We start from the raw sequence: 15870 nt of genomic DNA, 5'->3' as shown, positions 1-15870 counted from the left end.
GAAATAAAATGCCACAGAGAAAACAAAAAGAACTAAAAATGTAAACTATGGAGTGCTACTCAGCAGAGGTAATTGTCTCCAGTGATGGATGTGAGCACATGCATTTTGCAGCTGAAGACTAAACCCTCAAAAGAAACTATTGCATAATCTTTTTCTTGGTTCTTATAAATGTGCTTTCAATTTTCATATTGCTGATATAAATCTCTTGGGTCAAATTTCATGTCTTGTCATGTTTTCACAGTAGTCTTTTATGTAGACCCAAGCGTTTCAGCTCTGCCTACTTCAAACAGTTACATTGGACTCAACATAAATTGCTTCCTTAAGAAGAGCAAAGCACATCAGGGTACACAAGAGTTTCTCTCTGTATAATTAGGGGTAGCAGCTTCCTCCCTACATGTTAGAGCAGTGAGGAGTGACTGGAAAATTGTGAGAATCAGGCCCATCTTCAGCAAGGATTCAGTATCCGCATCCTGTTTCATCGCACAGAGCAGTTGTCCCTTATAAACAGAACATCTGGCACGTGTGTTAGAAATGTCACTTGAAAAGGCTTAGACTATCATTTTCTTCAATCTGGTTGAGTCTCTTCCCTGTAAAACTGAACCAATATGAAATACATAGAGATCTCTACAATGTATAAAAGGTCAAAAGTCTACATTGTATGCCTTCACAAGACCTGTAATATTCTCATTCCTCCCATCCTTACTCCATGTATGTAAATCCATACTCCCATCCATACTCCACTTTCCTCTCTAAGTGTGAGGACCAGAGCAAAGTATGGAAGTACCTCAACTTTATACCTCTGAAAAAGGATCTGTACTTAGCAGGACTGGGTTTATGAGATTTAAGTGAGTGAGAAATAAAGCTTACACCTTTTTGCCTTTTACCTGTTAGCCATAAAGCAGTGCTCTTAACAACAATATGTTTAATGGTTATTTGTGTACTTTTGAGGTTTCTTCATTCAGGAACCCCTTAATATGTTTAGTAGTATGTGTTGTGATCTCTAACTAGTAAGTCTGACCAGAGACGTGAGCTGAAGCCTCAGGATTTATACCAAAGGACACACCTTGTTGACCTGGTTTCTGACAGGACCTTCGGCCTGGGCGGACAACAGTTAGACTAGCAGCTCTGCTCCCTTTACTTAACTGCAAAGGTCTGATGTGCCATATGGATTTGAGATGGGTAACATTTTTATTATGTCAAAAATATTTTGATAATGCCATTGATACTTCTACAACCTGTCAGAAATACAGTTTTAAGAAGGTCCCCTAATTATTGCAGAAACATATGTGCTAATTTTGCAGATGTGTTGCAAAGACATTCTTCTGGGTTTTGTTTCCCTTAGGCATTTGGCAGTGGACTGAAAGTGAGCAATTTGACAGGTTTGATGCAGGTCTGATTGAGAGGGATATTGTTTTCCACATGACCAGTTTCATTAGCAGACACATTAAAAATAGTCTGGAGTTACTGGCCCTAAAGAAAAAAATCAAAATTAATTACCTAATGTATATATTTTGTTAATGAGGAATGTCCTTCCCCCTTTCAATGTGGCTTTCTTTATCCATTTAATGGGAGGGGAGTGTATACACATGCCCATACAGATTTGCATGTGTGTGTACATACATAGGTATATAGGATGCAATTCATCCCTTGGATAGTTCAAATTAAAGGGAGGAGATCCTTTTCAGTCATCTTTCATTATTTAACAATTTCTATTTATTCTAATTACTTTGATACAATGGAAGGTGCTGTTCAAAATAGTTTGCTGCAGTAACTTTTATCTCAAACTAAGATGGTGCCACCTGGTAAAGAATCTTTCTTTTGAAATTACATTTAAAGACAGGTCATCTTCAAAAGCCTAGAGAAAATAGAGCAACCTGTGTATTTATCCAGCTTTCAAACTGCTGCCAGAATATGGAGCAGAAGGTGATTGTTTTTAGAGAGATGCCTAAAAATTAGTGTCACTTTTTCTATCTTCTCACTGTCTAAACGAGCTCAGCAGAAACTGCAGCTTAACCTTAGAAGTTCAACCCCGTTTTCTCTTTTCTTCTCGTTGTCTGCCTGTTGCAATAATTTGTGTTTAAGCACCAACTTTGACAGCCATGATCTGCTGTCATGCTGATCAAGCTGTCAAGCTGCTTCTTGAAATGTAAGAAACGGAGCTCACAACTTTGAACTCCCTAATCAGAAGTGTCTGCTTGGTGGCTAGGAAAGGATGTCCGTATGTCCCCAGGCAGATTTCAGGTGAATGCAGCTAAACCAAAGTGTATGGCTCTCAATAAATGTTTAAACCATAAATTCTGCTGCAAAGTTAGAAGTCCCTGATTATTCCCTTTGATTTTACAAAGTCTAATTTAAGATAATCTAGTTAAGAACTGTTTATCAATACTAAGTCTTAAGCCTCCCAGTCTCAGCCACGGTGCTAATTGTTCATTAGAGCCAACAGAACCATTTAATAACTTGCTTTGGGTTTTTCTAGATTCAGATCAGAATGAATGAATTAAACACTCTCTGCTACAGAGAATTTTGTCTAATTCAGCAGTTCCCAGTAATCCTGGGCCAAGCTTTACATTGTCTGCTTCAAGTGCTGCCTGCTTGACTTCACCAACCTCCTGTCCCAATCCGATATCGGGGAGGGTTCTTAAACGATCCCAAGAGCGAGATTAAGATGAGGTCAGATGCCATACAACCTTGTGAACTTTATTATACAAACAACTGGTAATAGTGATAGGACAGAAAGAAAAGGAAAAGAAAAATCAGAATCCCTAAGCAAGCAAATGGTAGAGATGCATCAAGATTAATTTCCACCACCACGAATCCAGTGACGTACTGTTGGCTCAGTCTCAGTGCAGGTGATGGTGCTCCAAGAGTGACAAGAGTGATGACAAGCAACCCAAGAGAGGAGTATGCAGTCCTTTTATTGTTCCAGTCCCCACTATTTCTCCGAAGAGTCCGCCCATTTCCACGGAGCTCATTGTAATATGTGCTGCCCCGTGGTCTTCCATGTGCGCATGCCCAGGCATTCACGGTGGTCATGCCGGCCTGCACGTCTTCCTCACCCCGATTTAACTTCGGGCGGATATCGTGGTTTCGTCGGGGACAATTCGTCTCCTTCAGAGCGTACTCCTCCACGGCGACAGGATGCTGAGTCCAGGAAGTGGTGACGGTGCAACAGCAATGCTGAGACAGATACAGTCCAACACAGTCCCTTACACCTCCCCTCTCATCTTCTTTGCCCTTACTGATGCCTGTTTACCTCCTTACTACTTACACCTTGATCCTGGCCTCCTGGTTCTTCACACTCTGCTCCCTTTACATTCCCTGTCTCCTGGATTTCTCCTGCTTCTTTCTTCTCAACCCTGATGGAGTATGAGAGTGACATTTGATGCTAACACCCTTCCTTCAGTGTCAGCCCACCTCACCAGTGAGATGTGATGATGACTAGGACCCAGCTTAATGTTTGTGAAGACACCTTGAACCAGGAATGGATTCCTGTTGGGCTTTTTTAGTGCTTGAGTTCTTAAAATAGTTATTTTGTGGTCTTAGTAATTTTTTTTCTCAGTTATCATTCATTGTCTATCAGTCTTCGTCAGAAATTGATGCTTAATTATTACATCGGTATGAACATCATGATAAGGCAGTTACATAAAACTGTGACTGAGAATAAGGAGTTGATAAGTTTAGGTTATGAACACAAAATTAAGGAAGGGTGGGATCGGTGTTGTTTTGTGATTCTGGAATGATTTTCCTCTGCTGGAGCTCTGCTCTCATGCCAGCATGTGTGCAAAACGAAGGAACTCCATCACAAAACTTTTTCTCCTTGTCCAATTTAGGAAACTGCCAGGCAGAAATGTCTATGCCCAGATGCACAATGAAAAAGAGCAGGAGATGACGAGCCCTGTTAATCACAGTGAGGATACCCAGAACATCATTCAGGGTGAGGAGTTTATTGATGATGATCTGGACTCTCAAACACTAGGTAACGCAAGAGGTAACTTCATTTTTAGTTTATAAATTTTCATAAGTAATTGATTTTTAATTGATGTTTGTTTTCATTTTATCTTTTTTCATTTTCTGCTCAGTCTCAGGAAGAAGTAAATAGTACACCACTAACAAAGGATTATCTCAATTATCTTTTGGCTTGCTTGTAATACAGGCTAATGTATTGATGACATGCTATATAGAGCATGAGTGCAGAGGTGGTACAGTTTAATGTCAGGAGACTTACTTCGGCAATTTTAGAGAGAAATTATATTGGTAGAACAGGATATAATAGGTAACAGTTGAATTAACTCAATAATCCTCTGAATTAGTGGAAAATGGAGTTTGGGCCGGAAGGATTTGTAGAGTCAATGTTTCCACGATTTCAGGTGAATTGTATCTAGACCCATTGCTATATTTGCCATCATATTCCAGTGTCATTTAAAGTTTTCGTGATTAGAAACATTAAATTTATTTCTGTATAAAAATATGACAAATCTTCCCTAATTTAGCTGGTAACTTTCTAGTATTCATGGACTGGTAAGAAGGAACCGATGAGGGAAACTTTCTGTGAATATCTCTTGGTGCAGATGATTTCAGTGTCAGGTGGAAGTGTGTATCCTGGCACACTCTGGTTATTTTTAATGTAACATGGAGTGCTGATCTATAAAGTTTATTTCTTGTAAAATTTAACATTGTGTTCAGACTGCTTTCAGGTCACAGTCTGAAAAGTGTAGGACAATGGAAAAAGCTCCCCAGTTCCATTTCCACACATTTTGTGAAAATAAATCAGATAACCCAAAGCCTTTGAGATTTGTAGCAGTAGATTCATGTGTAACAGGCAACTGTAATGTTTTCATGAACCCACAGAAGATGTGTTTTAGCTGCACCAGAGATAGCCTGGGGAAGGACAGAACTTTGGCAGAGGAAAGATTTCTTTATCTTGGATTTCACCTTATCATTTGTTGTCGATGTCTTTATTTTCATTTGCTGAGCTGTGTGCCGCTTCTAGGTCTTGGAGGTGTTAGCTTTGAGCACAAAGGAATAATTCAGCCTCCTGCTTTACTTTGTGTATTTCTATCTTTTCTTTGACAACCTTTGTGTATGAGTATCACTGTATTTTCATTCAGATAGTGCAAGATGACCTTGACTGCACTCCTGACTTTACCGGAGTAGTTGACAACAACCCTGGAAAAACAAAGTTTGTGTTAAAATTGTTTGATCAACTCATCTCCAGGGTCTTTAGAGGAGAAGGCTGAATGCTGACAAAGTCCTTGCAGACATACCTATTAAAGTGGAGCATTCAAACACCTCTAGTAATGTACAAAAGCATAACTTCTTTTAATGGCAGAAAACCCCTTATGGCCTATTTATATAAAGCAGCTTGGGATTCTGGAATAAAAAAATGCTACCTTGATTTGTAATGCATTCATAAATAATCTCTAGTTGCCATGCACTGCTTACTCAGAGAAAAAAAAAATCTTCTATCTGGGCAGAGCATTACTAGGGTTAAAGAGTGCAAGATCATGATGTTTTGATGTGAAACTTAAGACAGTCAACAAATGCAGATCTTGAGATGGTTTGTGCTACTGCCAGGTTGTCAACACCAGCAACATTTCCAGCGGAGCATAAACAGTTCATTTCTGTGAATCATAATCATCCATATTTGTCAGCTACTGTACAGCTTTTAGACACAAGACTTTATTTAAGACATAAAACTATACTTCTGGTCGCTGTACTATTTTGTTATTTTCTTTCCACTAGCTCTGGTATTGCTCAGTACTGCCAAGAAAATATTCCTGTTAATGATAGTCCTCTATTTTATCTGACTAGAGTATGAAACATGTTATAATCCCTGCTTTATATTAAATTCTGGTTTACGACGTTATTTGCAGAAGGTTCCTATGCTATGGAGACCCCTTCTAGTTCTGGTGAGCTTTCTCCCTCCCTGTTGGGAGATGTCAGTAGCAGCCGCCACTCCATGCACAGCAGGGAGTTACAGGCCTGGGTTTCTGTTTGTTCTCTCTCTTCTCATAACTTTTGAATTTCCACAGTACAGTATTTCCAGACTCACCCATCCACTTTTTTTGTTTTCTATATATTTTATGTTGCCTACTTTATCGCAACCCCCACCTTGGGACTCCTCAACACCATTACCTTGCAGTGACTCCTTCTGGGAGAAGTGGCAACTTGAACAGCTACAGAGTTCCCTTATTGCTGATGCCGGTCAGTGTCCAGTCCCAGGTCAGTGGCATGTCGAATGGACGCCTCAGGTTCCATTCTCCTCCCTCACCTGCACCCCTCGAGACAACTACACCTTTTTAAGCCACAAAGAGAACCAACTTATGCTGTCACTGGGATAGAAACCCTAGGAATTCACCACAAATTCACCACCATGAGCAAAAACTTTGCGCGAAAGTATGTTGTAGGTACATGGAGCTGTTGCACCAACCTTCACCTGACCTGTTGTTTGATAAAGCCACTCTCTTTATGCGATTGACTTGTCCCTGCAATAAAAGAGGCATTTATTGTGAAGTGCCTGAGATACACTAATGCTGGCCTTTTGTTTCTATATTTTCATAGGCAATCACTCAGGCGTGGTTTTGAGCATCAACTCCAGAGAGATGCACAGTTACCTGGTTAGCTGATATTTACAGCTGAACACAAAAAACGAAAGACTCTTCTCTGTATCGTTTTATTTTTCCCTGGTGATGTCACAAAATTGCAAATATGGCTGTAAGTGCTGGTGGAGAGGAGGTTTCTTATCACTCCCATGGAAAAAAGCATCCATCATCAGTTACCAAGGGAGAAGGATAATACGTCGTGTGTTCACTCTATGGCCTGGGAACTCATTACGATTGAAACTCAAACTATGGTAGCAAATTTGTAGCCCTAGGCACCTTCAATGCCACCTTATTTCTTTTCTGTATATGCTCTAGTTCTTTATGTTTATTTTTAGAAGGATTGACTGTAACTTTTTAATTATATTTTTAATTGGGGTATTCAGCGGAAGGCTGGGACTCTTTAGCCCAAAAAGGTGATTTTTACACAAGTGACTAGACCAGAACAGATGGTTGGTTGATCACAACGACTTCTTTTAGGAGGCCAAGTGTTTCTGTTCTGGGAGAGGACTGAGCGAGGAGACAAATGCACTCCTAGTTGACACAAGCTCTTCACTTAAACATATGTGAGACAATCTAATTAATTTAGGCTTAGGCCCTTCTGTCAATTAAAGGAAGTAAAGTGTTAATTAAGGTATCTCATAATATAGGATAAAGCACTTGTAAGTGTAGCAAGTCCTGACAAACCATCAGCACCACTATCTCCCCCAATCCCACCCTGTGTGAAAGTAAAACACCAGCTTGATGCTATTTCCAGACCAGGTGCCTTCACTTGTGGACAGTTATTTCAGTTGTTCTCTTGTCTCCTGAGCGAGCACCTCTAGGATGATAGATGAGTTATCCTGTAAAACCCCATGCTGGTGGCCTGTCTCTTTTTAAATTTCCAGAGTGTGTAAATACCTCTTTTAAGTCACTTTCTTTATATGGTTATTTTTTTAAAACTTCCTATTAGGGCAGAGGTGCCGGGCAGGTCAGAGCTCTCCTCCAGGCAGGACTGGGTAGTGCACTGCCACCCCTTCCCACCCACATCCCTCTTTGGGATTTTTCCCTGGCTGTTTGTCTTGCAGGCAGGTGTGGGCAAACTGTGACCTGACGTTTTCCGCTCGGGTAGGTTTGACAATCTGGAGGGCCATGGGGAGGATGGGCTGGGATTTAGGGGTTCATATTTCCTTTCCATCACTGCAGGGTGTCACTCAGTCCCTACCACTGCTGGCCCCTGTTTCTGCAGGGAGGGCAGCGAGGCTTCTGAAGGAGCTGGCTGCAGAAAGGCTTGTGAGTCAGGTCAGAGTCTTCTAATCCCAATTTTGCTAGTTGGGTCAGAGTTTCCTAGTCCTGACCTCTGCATCCCTAGGGAAGCAGCAGTGTGGTGAACCCACACCCCTCTGGTCTTCTCCCTGTGGTTTATGGAGTTGTGTAGGAAACGGACTGTGGTGTGATGAGTTTAAACATCTGGCATCCTATGTGTCCCAGCTGCCTGGGATTAGGATGTTTCTCTCAGAAACCTATATAATCTCTTCACTTTTTGCCTTTGATAGAGAATAAATAGCTCTTTGCTCACTGAATGTCATACTGATGCTAGTGGCAAGCTCGCACACCACCTTGCTGAATGAGGGTACAGATAGCTAACTACATCTTTCTGAATAAACAAACAAAAAATAATGAATGCTGGTAAGACAGAAAAACACTGTCTTAAAATTACTGTATTCATTGGAGTCTTTTTTCCATGTATCTGTGGATATCCTAGAGCATATTGTCATCAAATACAACGGACTGGCATGTAATAATTCAGTGTAGTACTGTAGGCTCTTGAAACACCACAGGATATATGTGTAAAGCACAAGAAAATCTAGATTATAAATTTACTGTAAGGAACTAGGTGGAAAATTTAAAGTGAAGATTCTGAAAAGTGCTTGTAAACTGCTCAGGAAAATAATTTCAAAAATTGTTCTAAAATTTCTGCCTATTTAGTTGTAGAGTGCCATGCAAACAGATTTATGGAGCAGCAGTGCTCTAGCTGACTGTTGTGTGTCTGACTGTGTAGAAATCTAAAGTGTGACATGTATCTAAGTCTGGGTTTCTTGAAAGGAAGTGCAAATACAAAATGTGCTGTGCATTGGAAATTCTTGGGGTTGTTGCACCAGAGGCTTTCCCTCCTCATCAGCTCTTTAGGCTTTTTCTAATGGAAATGAGCTAGAGCAGAGAATAGAATAGTATTGCAAACAGCTTACTTCTTCCTGTGAAATAAATCTGAAGGGGGTTATTAGTATAGGGCAGGTGAGTGGCAGATTAGCCTCATGGACAAGGGATGGGATGGAAATTCTGGCTTGGGGTTGTTCTCCCACACTTTGTCTGATTGGCAAAGGACACTGTTGGAACTAGGTCACACATCTAATTTATGTTTTAACAGCTACTTTCATACATTTAATACAGGGTGATTTGTGTCTCTGATAACAGGAGTCTTTTGGAACACTGTAAAATATTTAACCACTTGGTACTCTAATTAACACTTAGCACAATATAGTGCCTGTAATAATATTTTTCGATGCTTATTAATTTGATTCATGCAGCACTCCTGCAAGGTTGGTTTGTCATGTCTTAAAAACACTTTTTTCTAAGAGATGTCAGTATTGCCGTAACTGTATTAATAATACCCAGCAGATAATAAAGGAAGCCTTTGATTCCCTGGCAAGAATAACTTTAAAATGAATTATATTAAAACTGAGAAAATATCATTACCATTTTCCCATTCATGGTGTCTTGGTTTATCTTTAAATGAAAAGTCTCACTAGTGCTAGGTTTTGAATCTCTTGAAGTACATCCACGACATCTTAGCATTTTATACTTTATATGTATCCAAAATGGTGATACAGGTGTATACAGAAACACAGAATTGTTTCTATGCACAAAAGCTAGTCACACATGCATGCACACACACATGCAGTATTTGTACATATTCCAGTTAAATTTGTTAGTGAGGAAGGGTAATTTGATGGCTAAGAAACAGAAGATGGCTGTCAGGTACCTGGATTCTGTACCCAGACTTTGGGTAAGTTACTTAACCTGTACGTGCCTCAGTTTCCCCACCTGTAAAATGGGGCTGATAGTAATTACCTACCTCACAGGGGTATTGTGAGGCTAAATTAATTACTGTTTGTTCAGGATCTTCAGAGTGAAATAATTTTGTGAGTATAAATTATTAATAGTTTCACTCTCATTATTTTACTTGTAATTATTAGTGTTATTAAAGGTAGTCTACTGAAACCAGCTGCAATTACGTATAAATATAAAAAATGCATAACCCAAAAAAGGTACATCACTTTTTTTTTTTTTGAAAAAAAAAGGTAATTTTATTTAAAACCTGTTGTTGGAACATATGGCTACGTGGTGAGCATTGCAACACTGGCTGTGATTTTGCTGTTACACACTAGTATCTTAAACTTACTTTTCTGCGTGTTATTTGGTCAAAAGCCCTATAATAATGGGTACAGTGATACTTATCAACATTGATATTGAACTTTACTGAAACCGACAAAATTGGTGGTGTATTGGCCTCATTTACATCTTTTGGCCTTCTTAAACTCTGATGTATTCTCAATTTCAAAAACACCCTGTACTTTCAACAGTGCTCCAAGCAGTACTGATTTGAAATATTCTAACAGAGCCATCAAAATTTACAGCTATCTTTGCTTTTCCTTTTGACATTGAATGTTTTATATAGCTTTGGAGTGGCCCATCCATACAAAGTGCTCAGAAATGCTCAGAAGACATTTATGGAAAATTCACACAGATTATAAATTAATTTCTCAAAAATAAAAGCAATATAAACCAATGTATGTTTTTATATCCTGTAGAAGAGAGTGGTGGAAATGGCTGTGAAGAATTAGAAGGTGCCAGCCTGAGGCAAGATGTTGTTGTTATCTCCAATTCACGTCCAATTTCTCTGAACTCTTTTAGGATATTCTCATTGAATTATATCCTTCTTGATCAGTTTTCTGCTTTCAATGACCAGTGTAAAGATCGAAGTGTTTATTCATATGAAGTAGATGATTTGTTAAGTTACTGTCTTCTGGACAGACATAGACAAATCAGCACTTTGCCATTAGTAGTTCCTAGTGCAAAGCAGATTTCATCTGACATGATTATGATGCTTAACTGTGTTTTAGGTCCAATGAGACATCCCTTTAGTTGGAATACTCTACTACTGTATGCTGTCTCTTTAATAGAGGTCAGTAAAATGGAACTGCAGTGGTTTCCATCCTCCTTACACAAATACATGCTTAAAGAAATGTGGGGTTTTAAAATTATTTTTAAGAAATTAAATACATGCATTTGTTTGCAGTAACTTTTTGATGATGAACCAGTGGTTCTGATAAGCTTTGAATTTCTAGTGTTATTTCAAGTCAAATACAGTGTTGCTAAGTTGATAGAATCGGTGACAATTTCAGTTTTAGATTTTTCCTATGTTTCCTATAAAAGAGTGTTTTGTAATTTTTCATTAATGAGACTTTGGGGGGAAAAGAGAGACTAACATTTTTATTTCATTGTGCAATCCCTGACAGTTGGAGTTGTTATTGTATATTGATTGATACCACTGTATTGTTTCCATCTTCATTTTTATTTGAGTTTTAGATGAAAGTAAGTGCACATTTCTCTCAAAATATTGGCTTTCCACCAGAAAGAAATTTATAAGCATCTACCTTTATAAATATTGATTTTTGAGATGCAAAATTTTGTTGTGTTTTCTAAGTCTATACAAAAAGCTGCTTCCTGGTTCATTTTCTCTGTTCTAGTCCCAATTGCACATTGCTTCTACAACTTTCTTTATGAGACTGGCATATAACCTAATCTTACTAGTCTGAGAGTCTTTCTAAAACTTCCATTAGAATAGCATCGAATTGCCTAGAAGTAGTTACAGGATCTGCTCAGACCATTTTCTTAATTTTAAGTATGTATTTTCATATTCTTTATTTCCTTTCAGTATTAGCCCTTTCAGTGACATTTAAGTGCCTGTTTATTCCTGTCATGGAATGTAATGTTTTTCACTTATTTTCAGACTATAATCGTCAAAGTGACAAATTTTGAAATAACTCAGCCTCCCAGTTAACTTTTGCAATTAAAAGCCCAACCCGCAGTCTTTGGGAAATGTCCATCCGTGCACTCTTAATTTTTTAATCTTCTTTCCTAAGTCAGCCCTTCTACCAGATTGATCACCTCAGCAGCTCTTCCTCCAATTCTTTTTGTAACCTTAAGCTGGAGGGTGTGCAGAAGGGTTTCTCAATGTCAAGATGGACTAAACCAGCTCATTTCTCAAATCTGAACGGGAATGTCGTGTGGACAAAGTTTTTATTTTTCCTTTCTTTTCAAGTATGTTGCATAGAGCAGATAGGATTATAGATACCATCAGGGAAATAAGGACCTGTAATGGTACTTCAGGGTGATGTGAAGACTAAAGAATGCATTCCTCTTAGAAATGTCCTTTTTTTTTTTTTTTTTTTTTTCCCCCTCTGAAAATGATACATACAGCAAGTTAGTTTCATGATTTTTAATATGTGAGATCTCATTTCTTTAAGTCTTCAGTCCCAGCCTTTTTCCTCCTGTTGAATGGAGTGGCATATTACTTAAAATACAAATTGTGAATGAAGGATTTTCACTTTTTTCATATCTTTTTTTTCCTTATGTGAACTTTGTCAGAATTGCTGTTTTCAGCTAGTTTATGAGCTGGTAGCTGAGATGGTCTTCTGGAAGACAGTATCTAAGACAAGAAATACTGGAAGGCTTAGAAATACGTACTCTGGAGTCCAATGATAAAGCTATGTGAACAAAATCCCTATCAAAGAGCTGTTATGGTTTGTATTAAAGTAGATTTTTAATAGTATCTTTAAAAATACATGTTCTTAATTGCATACTCTTTTCTCTCTCTCTCTCCTCGCAGATTGATTTTCTTTTAGCAGCAACATTTACTAGCCCTGAAAAAAGTGGTTTCTTTCCCTTACACAAGTAATTCTGTTTAAAATTATTTCCTTGCAACACCTGAAAGCATTACACAAACTTGAGCTTTATTGATCGGACTTGATTTCTGAGTTTCTGTAGAATTTGCATTTTTACACTGATTTGTTGCAATACAGTGGACATAAAGCCCTATTGGGCAGCAATAATACATGCAGCAGTACATGGTGCTACTTAAATAATATGCCTTTGTTGCACATATTTTTAATGGTGTAATGAGTATATTAATCACCAGGAAGGCCAGGCATTCCAAATAACTTTCTTAGCATGTCTTATATTTCTATGTTATTTGTTGCTAATTTTAGCCAGCTTTTGATACTTATATTTAGTTCTTACTGACAGCATCTGCTCTTGCAGATCAAAGGGCAAGAATTGGCTTAGTCTCTTTTTTTTAAAAAAAAAAAGTATTAATTCACACCGTTTGCTTATTAATTAAAGCAGTTTAAAAAGCAAATCTTTCTGAAATGGCAAAGGAGATGATTTTTAACGAGAACAGCTCATATAGGAAAACATCAGACTTGTATCCATACGGTTTTTGAGGCATTCTTGTTATGGATTCTGAGTAGTGCAGGACTATGCAGAAGGAGAAGTGTACACCCCAAACATCAGTGACATGCATATAGGCAATTTGCAAATGATAAAACTAGTCTAAATGAGAATATTTTAATACACTGCTTATATGTCCCTGATTCACAGAAGGGCATTTAAATGTTTAAGATTACAGAATATCATCATAAACATCAAAAGTTACCCAATTCACTGGCTCCATTTGCTTGTAAATACACTCTTCTTGGAGTTTTGATATGCTGAACTCTTCAGAGAAGTGACCTGCATTATTTAATGTTTCCAACTTTTTGCTAAGTAATTAACACTTTAGAGAAAAAAATTTCTGAATTTCCAATCGTGTTTGTCCTTGTTTCTTCCCTCCTCCTTTTTTTGTATTTTTGTTTTCATTATTGCTGCTGTTTGTTGTTCTGCCTTGCCTGCCTCCTCCTCCTGATGACATTCTCTGTAGTCCACTTTTTTCTTCCTTGCTTTTTGTTTTGCTTTATGTTCTGTTTTTATCTGTGTTTTTATTTAGATATGCACCCTACTATGTGATAACAAGAATCATGATCTCTTCCCCATCCCTGTCTCTCCTCTGAGCTCTGCTGTATTATCTGGGTTGATGTAGATCCCCTGTGCTTTGTCTCACTACCTTCCTCACTCATCCTTCCTGTTTCTTTCCCACTTTTGATTCTTTTAATCCTTTCACTTTTAATTTTGGCTCTCATTTTCTCTAAATCTTTCTAGAACTCTTCCCTCTTGCCTTTCCTCTCAGCTGCTTGTCCCAGAGAGCAAATACCTCTAGTCTGCAATGTAGATGAGTGTTGTACTCCCTGGAAGAATAAGTAACTTCCTCTCTCATCCATGTGTATATTGACCTTGTTGTTGGTCTGCAGTGGAAAATATATATTTAATTGAGACAGCTATGCCCATTATCTCCCAAATGCCTCCTTCTGCCTCATTTTGGGTTATGGGGATGAGACATGGTGTTTGCATGAGTTTCCTGGAGGACAGCAAGGGCTGGCTGGCTTTGCTAGCCCTTCAATCTGGCAGTTACAGAATTGCAGCAAGGTTGGGCAGAGACACCTTGCTAGACCATTGGGCTGCGCTTGTATTTCAGTAGGGGAAATACTGAGGCCCAAGCTAGTACATAGCCTTTTAGATAAATTGTTACAACCTGGAGCTGAAGAATAGGTGAGGTAAAGAGGGTCCATTCTTAACAGAGGAGCAGGACCAGGGATCATTCCTCTTGGGAGCCATTTGACTTACCATGTTTGTGGGACAGGTCTATGCGCAATCTTTCCTAGAGGCAGAGGCAAATGGCTTGCTTTCAAGTTCCATAAAATAAAAGTTTAAGTAAAGTCACCAGATGGGTTTGACAGAATCTTCTTGTTGGAGGAGTTTGGAGAAGTTGATGGGAATAAGGTAACTGAAAAGCTCAGCGGTACCTTTAAAGGGTAGAGCCTCTGTCAGAGAGGGAGTGTATGTGAGAGAGGTGCAGGAGGGAAGAGAAGCACAAGACTAAACAGGACAAGGAAGAACAGGGAGAAAGCGTTACCAGTGTCTATGGTTTTGCCACGAGTTGTTGATTTTGTTTTGCTTAAGCCCTGGAGTTTAATTCGTCATGGCAACTATTTTCAATTTTGTTGGATGCATACAGAGACTTTAAACCATGAGTCTAAACTGACACAACATCAGGAGCGTGCAAAATTATCATCATTTCTACCTATAATTTAAGAGGGATCTGACTCACAGCAACATCCCACTTGAGGTGCATGGAAAAGAGGTTGCTTCCCAGGAGTCAGGATGCATGTATGTGTGCTCCAGAGGTAGCTCCCAATGTAGGTTTATTTCTGAGGTGATTGTAGGGCATTTACTAATGGTGTTCCTCCTTAGCACAGCACTGAGGATGCAAGGAAGAAGAATTATTTTATAGGGTCTGTGTCTTGGATTTATACTGCTTAAATATAATTTGCTAAAATCCCTCTATGAGCTGTAATTTTATAATGTTTAGAGAGGATGAATGGAGTTGGTATAGTATTCCTGAGGGTAAACACCAGCCACTGGAGTTTACTGAACATGTAACTAGAAATGTTAATTTTAGGAACACGGAGTTCCTCCATTTCATATACACACTAGGCATTTGAGTACAGCTCCTTTTTTTATTTGTCATTGACAAGCTATGATTTATTTCCTCATGGGTATAAGTCATGGGCTGCGCTTGCTGCAGTGCAGAAGCCTCTGGAGGGAAAATGTTATCAAATGGAGAAGTATACTTGAATTCTCCCTTCTTGATCCCAGTCTCTTCTGAGTTGCTTTTCTCTGATTGTAGTTCTGCCAGTAAGGTGGGTTGATGTCAAAAGAAGATTAACACATTTTTATCCTCTTCTGTGTGGCTGAGAGAAAAATACAAGAAAAATTTTGCAGAGGAATAGCAGATTGGAAGAGGTGGGACACTTATCAACTGGCAGGCCGCTTTGGGAAGCTTCCACCCTCTTATTTTGACAAATAATTTACCTGATTTACCTTTCCATTAACCATAGATATGTTTCTTTGCAAAAGGGGAGGTGGTTCTAAAGAATACCACACTAGTGCATTGCAAGTGTGGTTTTAGGAGACATCAACTATCCACCCTTCCTCACCTAAGTGAAATGATCATATAGCATTGCTCTGTATGAAGCTGCACTAGGAATATCAATTCACCCTGGATTAAGTATTG

At 38.8% G+C, this 15870-nt stretch overlaps 1 protein-coding gene across 1 annotated transcript in view; it reads left to right on the top strand.

The window, feature by feature from the left end:
- Positions 1–6598, top strand: part of SORCS2 (sortilin related VPS10 domain containing receptor 2) — a 573028-nt gene extending 566430 nt beyond the window's left edge. The window contains exons 26-28 of the mRNA XM_074865689.1: positions 3831–3988; positions 6143–6222; positions 6562–6598. Coding sequence (XP_074721790.1) covers positions 3831–3988; positions 6143–6222; positions 6562–6585 — 262 coding nt within the window. The 3' untranslated portion in view covers positions 6586–6598. The remainder of the gene's footprint in view (positions 1–3830; positions 3989–6142; positions 6223–6561) is intronic.
- Positions 6599–15870: the final 9272 nt, after the last annotated feature.

Source organism: Strix uralensis, chromosome 4, assembly GCF_047716275.1.
Source record: "Strix uralensis isolate ZFMK-TIS-50842 chromosome 4, bStrUra1, whole genome shotgun sequence".
Classification (NCBI taxonomy): Eukaryota; Metazoa; Chordata; class Aves; order Strigiformes; family Strigidae; genus Strix; species Strix uralensis.
This window is presented reverse-complemented; position numbering and strand designations above follow the sequence as displayed.